At 45.4% G+C, this 8,033-nt stretch overlaps 1 protein-coding gene across 6 annotated transcripts; it reads left to right on the forward strand.

Moving 5' to 3' along the window:
• Nucleotides 1-80: 80 nt before the first annotated feature.
• LOC125068598 (protein charlatan) lies at nucleotides 81-7,824 on the forward strand. Of its 6 annotated transcripts, none has more exons than XM_047677793.1 (7): nucleotides 81-327; nucleotides 4,229-4,882; nucleotides 5,434-5,723; nucleotides 5,870-6,235; nucleotides 6,363-6,911; nucleotides 7,035-7,273; nucleotides 7,350-7,824. In XM_047677793.1, exons 3-7 carry the CDS (start codon nucleotides 5,457-5,459, stop codon nucleotides 7,774-7,776), a joined length of 1,848 nt encoding a protein of 615 aa, XP_047533749.1. In that variant the 5' UTR covers nucleotides 81-327; nucleotides 4,229-4,882; nucleotides 5,434-5,456; the 3' UTR covers nucleotides 7,777-7,824. The 6 variants fall into 6 exon arrangements, with proteins under 6 accessions (XP_047533749.1, XP_047533753.1, XP_047533751.1 ...); XM_047677797.1 differs by having other exon boundaries at nucleotides 4,229-4,641; XM_047677795.1 differs by having other exon boundaries at nucleotides 4,236-4,882.
• Nucleotides 7,825-8,033: the final 209 nt, after the last annotated feature.

An 8,033-nucleotide genomic window follows, 5' to 3' on the forward strand; every position in this document is an offset into this window, starting at 1 on the left:
GTCGCCTCCCCGCCGCCCGCGGTCGAGCGCCGCGCACGCGCGCCGCGACGCCTTGCGCGCGTCGCTCCGCGCCTGACCTAGTGCGGGCGCGTCGCCGACCCAGATAGCGCGCCCGGAGGCGACCGACTCGCGCCGGAGGAGTCCCGAGCGCGGAGGTCTCGCGTTCCGGGTGCGTAGCGCCTCGGTCGATGAACCGTTACGCTGTCGGTCCTCGGTACCCGACCTAACCGCCTATCGCTATCTACTTCGTACATATTGATTTTTGAACTAGTGCGTCATCGTCCATTTTCATTCATATACAAGAGACGCGTGTTTATAAACGTGTGGGTATGGTATACACTAACGTAGTTATTACTTTTTGTTTTTCCTAATGCATTCCAGCAATTATAAAAACGGCTGATTAAAATATTTTACAGCATACTTTGCGATCGTTAACAAAATACAGAAATGTAATGTTCCGTACCAAGCCCTTACTGGCGACATATTTAGGTATGCTCACCAGATAGTGCAACTCCGGCATATACTTACATTATTTGATACTTAAGTCGCAGATGGTAGGACTTAGGATGGATAACGGTTATTAAATAAAAGTATTGATAAGTTTCTTAAATAGCCTTCAAAGACAAATTCTCCCTGATTAACACAAAGGGATTCATCACTTGCATGATTATCTCATAACTTAGACTTTCTTCGATATAATTTTGCTTTTAAACTCTCTCCAGCACGACCTCTCCGTAACTCACCGCCCCAGTCTCCGTTTTTTTAATTCCAGTATCTCCCTCGTCCATTGCAGACTAATCTAAAACTTAAATCAATATACACTTTTTCAAACTAAGAGTTGATGAACGAACGGCTTCGTATTTCCTTACAGATGGTTCTCGTCTGATTGCATTGACTTAATGTTTCGTGTTGCCTACTTGCGGATACACGTGGTAGGTCGCGAGCTAATTAGAGGCTTCGACGGAAACATGCCGCCCGGCGATCGTTACTCGTAACCACCTCCTTTATGACGTCGCCCGGCGTCCGATGTTCTTTGTTAGAGTTGTTTCAACTTGAAAGTATAAAATCAGCTAAAGAATATCTCCGCAGTAACATTAGCGAATGATTACTACAGCTCTCAGAGAGGTTAATATTTATATAACATCCCGTTCTATTTTCCATTGTTTTATTTTATGATGGCATCACAGCGGTTTCCCGGTTGGATTAGATCGTCAGTTCCCTCGTGACGTCGTCGTAACGAATTGATGAATGGTATAAATCGGCCCTTATTCATTATTTGTGAAGTATCTGACCCAAATTATTTTAAAAGACCATTTTTTATGTACATACATACTTATTTATTGCAGAATGACCAATGTACCGCCCGACAATAAGTAGCAAATAAATCAAAATTCATCAATCGAGAAGTATTTCACTTACATTTTGCACGCAATCATTTCTTTCGATTTTTTAAAATTTCTGGGTTCGTTATTGTTATGAGAACCTATCACGTTTTCTCATAAAATCGTTAATCTGTTTCCGTACCTTCATAACAATACAAACATAATATACATAGCGAGCTGTATTGCCGACGGTTTCATTGACACAAAAATATAAAATATTCTGCGCCGCCAACAACAGGAACAAAGACGTCATGTCCCTTGAGCAATTACACTGACTCGCAATAATATTTAACAGCAGAATAACTGAGGAGTACGCTTGGGCGGGTGGGCGCAAGAAGTCTTTGTTGTTGAACGCGGATGTGACTGACAATAATGAACTTTCTAAATGTTATGTCATTTACATTACATAAAAATGTTTCTGTAGTATAACCATTGAACAGCAATCGACTTTAAGCTCGTGCCGGTCGCGCCGGTTGAGCCGGTCGCGCCGGTCGCGCCGGCCTCGGCAGCAGCTGCGACGGCTAGCAGTGCAGTGAGTGTAATCATGAGAGGTTCTAATGTAATATACATACGTTTGCTTAAAAAAATATTAACGTATCTTATAAATAATGTGGTTAACATGTAATCTTACAGATAACAGTTTTTCCAGCGAGAAATACGCATTTACTTCTTGCCTGAATCTTACTAATTATATAAACTCTAATGTATATATTCGTATCTGAAGTCACAATTGCAAAAGTTCATCAGTGACTGCGGTAAATCCACCTTCAAATATTTGTTGGCTTGGGCGAATATTAATGCTTCGCTCATGGTAATATTGATTATTTATATGAAAGATTTCATGTTGTATAATTTACATTTGGAGATAATTCAAGGACACCATTTAAAAAAAATACATTTTCAACCATGCGTAGATAAGCAGGCTCGCTAGTAATAAACTGGAATCAATGAAGTAAAAAGAAAAACAAAATTGTACAACACATCACATCACAATTATTACTTCATGAAACTAACGACGTCTTTGTTACCGTCTACGGCCGTCACAAATAGCTTTATTTGACATTCTTTGTTTTCTATCCGGCTTCGCGATCGTCAGCGTAGATACTCGTAGCGCCGCCGGATCAGGCGAGCTTAAATCACGTCCTGCTACGTACCCGTAGTAGGTTCACAGGATTGTTTGTAAAAAAATACCGAAAGTCGTTATTTTTATCATTGGTAAAATATTTTGTGTATACCCTTAAACATGGCAAAATTAAGGAGGACATAAATATGCGCCTAATCGAAATAAGCTATCCACTCTTTGATTAAATATAGTTGATTTTTAAAATGATTGCACAAGTTTCCACCCGAGTCAGCAAAAATACAATAACATTCAGAACAATAATAAAATCAGTAATAAATCTATTTGTCTGTCTCATATACTTAATTAGTACAATTTACTAATGTAGATCCTTCAAACTCATTGATTTGAAATACACGTCGAATACTATTGGCTTACATTAGATTGTTTTTATAAAATGCTCGCTAAAAAGCAACACTTGTGTTGTTGTGTTCCGGTTTGAAAGGTGAGCGAACCAGTGTAACACACGAGTGACATCGCACTTTCATTCTCAAGGTTGATGGAAAATAGACGATGTAGATGTAGAGGGTTAGTGTCGATGGGCGGTATTAAGCATTTCCCGTCAAGTGGACTCTTGCCAGACTATAAATAACGTAATAAATGTAATAATACATAACCGTACAGTATAAATAACCGTTTAATAGGTTTTTCAATTAGGGAACACAACATCTAGACACGTGGTAGCGTCAAGCCAAGCTCACGAAAAAGAACTAGCGGGCAGCACAGTGTGTAATATTTGGAACAAACGAACACGAACCATTTGGAGCCACTTTGGACCCCCTCATAACTCAAAAACTATTTCACATAAACGTGTCAAATTCGTCTCATCTAGTGAGACTCGCGAGATACATATGTGCTTCAAATTTCATTAGAACATCTCTGGCTGGCTGGCTGTCATAAGTTTTGATTATCCCGTATCAAAACTTATGACAGCCAGTCTTTATGTGGATTTAAGGTCTTAAATATATAACGAGTTGAATACCACCTTTAATTTTTTTATCCAAATATTTTCGATTTTGTACTTATATTTAGGAGCATTTATTTTATTATTATATTTATTTATTTGTATTCGACTTTCGTATTTATTACGCTAATAACTGAGATTTCGTATTAATTATTGCTTCAATATTTAGCGCACATCATTAGAGTAAGATCATTATTATTATACATAATTAAATAATAGACATTTCGGTAAACGGCGAGCGATGCGACGCCGGAGCAGTGAGGTGGGGCGAAATGTTGAATCGCTTAAGAATGGGTAAAGTAAAAAGTCAACACAGTTGTACTTTATCTAATCGAAACCTCAAATTAACCGCTAAAAATATCTTATGTTTATTTCCCACTCAAAATATATGTAACCAGTTTAATACTGCAATGTTGGCAAGTATGGAACACAAAAAAGAATAATTGTATACCTCGTAACCGTAGGAAAATACAATATTTTAACAAAAACCATTTGGTATTAATTTTGTTATAAATAAGTACTTACTAATAATTTATGTATAAAAAAGTTATGTAAAAAATTAAGTTATGATATAGGCCTTGGTTGACTTCAACGACAAAAGAAGTGAGATCTAAATGGGTGCTAAGTTTAATGGTCAGTCCTGAAATTTATTTATAACAACATAAAAAAACAATTCTGTTTATATCTTGGGAGAATATATTGTCGCCTAAGGTCTCATTTCACATTTATGTTTTGATGGGATTAATTAATACTATACTATAGCTTGAAGCCCCTCTCGTTGACTGCGAAGAAAGAATGATTGTCGTAGAATAATCATCGTGGCCCGTAAAGCGGAATAGATAGCTACATCTTATTAGTGTTAATTCAGCCAAGTTTATCTAATAAAAGAGAAATGTGCGTATATATATGCATATGTATATAATATAACCTGATCCGAACTGAAACTATAAATATTTTTTTATGAACTATCAACACACTACATAAAGAAATCAGATTAAAGAGGGAAGAAGTGAACAGTTTGGAACATTACCGTAGTGAACGTCATTACGACTCCACCGGACTGATACTGAACGCTTAGTTCGCTCCGCCACTCCGTAGCGAAAGCCTGACCGCCGGCTCATCCGAAGCTGGAAGTGCACACTGGCGGGCGGCGCGCGACGAAGATCGATACATTTGTAAGTGCGAGCCGGCGCGCTGAGCGCAGAGTTCAGCTCGTCGACCGCGGCGAGCGCGGGCGTATCGATCGCGGCTCCGGCGGGCGGCGGGCGAGGCGGTCGGCGCAGCGCGGGGGCGACTCCCCACATCGATCGCCGCCCCGCGCGGTGGCGGCGGGCGCTAGTAGGCGCGCACCCGCGACGCGGCCGGCAGCGCCACGGGCCCGCAGCCGCAGCCCCTGCCTCGAGCCGCGAGCAGAAGGTACGCCGCGCCCGCCCCCGCGGCTGCACCTCCCGGCTCGTGCAGCTGCAAACGCTGCCGCGCGTCGCACGCCTTCTGCAGGCCCACACGCAGGGCGATCGCGCGAGGTGGTGCACCCGCGGGGCGGAGGGGGTAGCCCGATCTCGTCTATACCCACTAGCGATCATATCTCACTCGAATTCCACTATGATGTTCCCTTTAATATTGCTTTCAAATATCCATTCACGTAAACATTAACAGACAAAGCGTAGCGTTTCGCAGCTCGTCCAACAAATTCTGATTAAAAAAAAATCATGATTCATTGCTCTGCGCTTTCATGTCAAAAATATAACTTTATAACAGTACCACCATTAACATATATAACAGTATCCACCAAACTTTTTTTAAGAAGCAATAACATCAAATGTATTCTAAGGTTAAAAAGTTATATTCCAAAATAGCGATATATTACCGCAGGAATTATACATTAAAAAACTTTATAAGTATCTTCATAAAGTCATGAACAATTTGCAATCTTAATAATATGTAGTATTAAAAGCATAAATTTGCAGAGCTCTAGTCGGTAGCACCGACGATGGAGGGAGGCGCGGGAGTGGGCAGCGTAGCTTCCCTAACGATGGACTGCGAGGATATGTTTAAAGAGATAACAAAAAAGCTATACGGCGAGGAGGCAACCGTAGGCGTGGGAGTGGGAGTGGGCGTAGGTGGTGTTGTGGGTGTGGAATTCCCCGCGGCGGAGCGTGATCTACAGGATGACGAGCTGCGCCCCGAGGAACACATTACTGCGTGGGGTCTCGCTGCGCTCATGCAGAACGGCTTCCCTCCTCCGGGAATTTTACAGGTTTCTACGTCATGAAATAAAATAAAAAATAATCCTTTTGAATTATTTTATTAACAGCCGAAGAATAATCTTCAATCTTTCAATTAGTTAGACTTAATATGAACCACCGCAACAATTTTTATAAATATATCATTTCCTAACGTCAGGCTAACTTCACACCCCGCACGGACCCGACGGCGGAGGACAGGTGGACGGCGGCGGAGGAGCCGCTGGCGTGGGCGCACTCGCGTGTCGCCGCATACAACCCCGCACAGCGCCTGTTCAAGTGCGCGGACTGCGAGTGCGTCGGGTTCCTCGCCCGCGTAGCAGAGCACTGGCTCGGTACGCATTCGCAGGCGCGCGCCTTTCAGTGTCCGCTGGCCGGGTGCGGGTTCGCGAGCGGGTGGGCGCGCGCCGTGCGACAGCACCTCGCCCGCGACCACCACTCCGACCCGGCCGCCGCCGACCACCTCCTGCGTGACAACCCTGCCCTCGACGACCTCACACGTTACCTCCAGCGACTCAAAACTAAGGTGAATTGTGACCTTAAGGCACAGCTAGGAACTTAGTTTAAGAATATGGCTAAATCGTCGTTCATAAATCTTTAACCTGCACACATTAAGTTTTGCCTGATGATATTTCATTAAAAAATTGTAACAGGTCGAGACCGCACGCACCGAAAGACGAACGAGCGCCAGCACCGTGGTCGCGAGTACTGTCGTAGGGGAGACGACCGCGCCGCAATCCGAGAGTGGTGGCGAGGGCGGAAAGCGTTACGCGTGCGCCGCATGTCCATACGCGACCGACCGGCGCGACTTATTCACGCGCCATGAAAATATTCACCGGGACGAGAAACCCTTCCACTGCTACCTATGCCAGAAGCAATTCAATAGAGCAGATCACGTTAAGAAGCACTTCCTGCGCATGCACCGGGACCAGCCCTACGACTTGAATCGTATCCGGCGCACCAGCGTGAAGAGTTCAACTAACGGAGCAGGAGCGACACTGTACTGCGGCGCACAGGGCGGTGGCGGCGCCGTGGCGACTGCTACCAAGGCCACTGACACGGCGCTGCCGACTCTGCCGCCCGCACCCCCCGCCGAATGCCGCGCCGCGCCCGTCAAACTGGAGCGCGCGCCCCTCGTCAAGACCGACACGCCGGCCTCCGCAACCCACAAGCCTAGTGCATCGAGTCCGGTACGACGTAAGGTAGGATTTTTTATCTAGATATCATCACCTATAATTACTATTTATCATCAGACAGAGACATTATAATCATAGCACTGCATTTGACATTTACTTTGAACTATGATTATTTTAAAAATCGAGCAGGGGGAGCGCCGTTACGCTTGCTGTTACTGCGCGTGGTCCGGCGTAGATAACTGGTGTCTGAAACGGCATCTCAACACTCACTTGAAACCGTTCGCGTGCGCTCTGTGCGAGTATAAAGCTGCGCGCGCCGAGCGGCTCGCCACGCACGTGCACAAGGTGCACAACAAAAAGGCCTGCGCCAAGTGTCCCTTCCTAGCGGACGATCAACAACAACTAGCGCTTCATCTACGCGACGCCCAGTGAGTGAAGGTTCTAAATTTCTCGAGAATATTTCAAGAAACGCTCTAATTACAAGGTTAATACTATTTTTCACAGCCACATCGAGAGTCGCAACTTAAAAGTTCCATCGGGAGTGAATCGCGGAGGGTTCGCAAGTGCGCCACAAGCTGCACCGGGAGGCGCCGTGGGAGCGACGGGCGCAGTGCAGGGGTCGGGCGCGCAGGCGGTGACCGCCGCGACCGCGAGCGGCGCAGGCGGGGCGGGCGCGGTGCCGGGCGCGGGAGGGGCGGGCGGCGGGGCGGGCGCGGCCGTGGGCGGCGTGCGGCGGCGCGAGAGCAGGGCAGCGGGCGCAGCGCGACTCTTTGGCTACCTGGAGGCTTCGGACGGGTCGGGTGACGAGTACGAGCCGCCGCCGCTACCGGCCGAGTTCGGCGCCGCGCCGCACTACGCCCGCGACAAGGAGAACGCCGCTCCTCCGCCACTGCACCACGCTCTGCATCACGATCACTGCCTCCGCTATTAGTCATGCAACCTTCTCCGCCGACAACAATAAACCTTCTGTACCATACTATGATGCAGTTTCATTTATAAACCTCAGTTATTGATATTAACGACTATAAATCTACTTTAGGACACGTAAAACTGATTATACTGAATTATTTGTCCACTAATATATAATCGAATTCTTCTCTAGACATACTCAGCACTAGAAGTTTCGTAGACAGCTATTAATTCTAATAAAGACACTTGTCTTGAACTCTCGAATATATACATACAGTT

This window comes from Vanessa atalanta, chromosome 14 (genome assembly GCF_905147765.1).
Source record: "Vanessa atalanta chromosome 14, ilVanAtal1.2, whole genome shotgun sequence".
Lineage (NCBI taxonomy): Eukaryota > Metazoa > Arthropoda > Insecta > Lepidoptera > Nymphalidae > Vanessa > Vanessa atalanta.

What these genes read in the sequence shown, in the direction of transcription:
- LOC125068598 (XM_047677793.1), top strand. Translation starts at nt 5,457, where the DNA reads ATGGAGGGAGGCGCGGGAGTGGGCAGCGTAGCTTCCCTAACGATGGAC. An exon ending in TCCAGCGACTCAAAACTAAG is followed by an intron (nt 6,236 to 6,362) that starts GTGAATTGTGAC and finishes AAATTGTAACAG; the next exon opens with GTCGAGACCGCACGCACCGA. An exon ending in CTTCATCTACGCGACGCCCA is followed by an intron (nt 7,274 to 7,349) that starts GTGAGTGAAGGT and finishes TATTTTTCACAG; the next exon opens with CCACATCGAGAGTCGCAACT.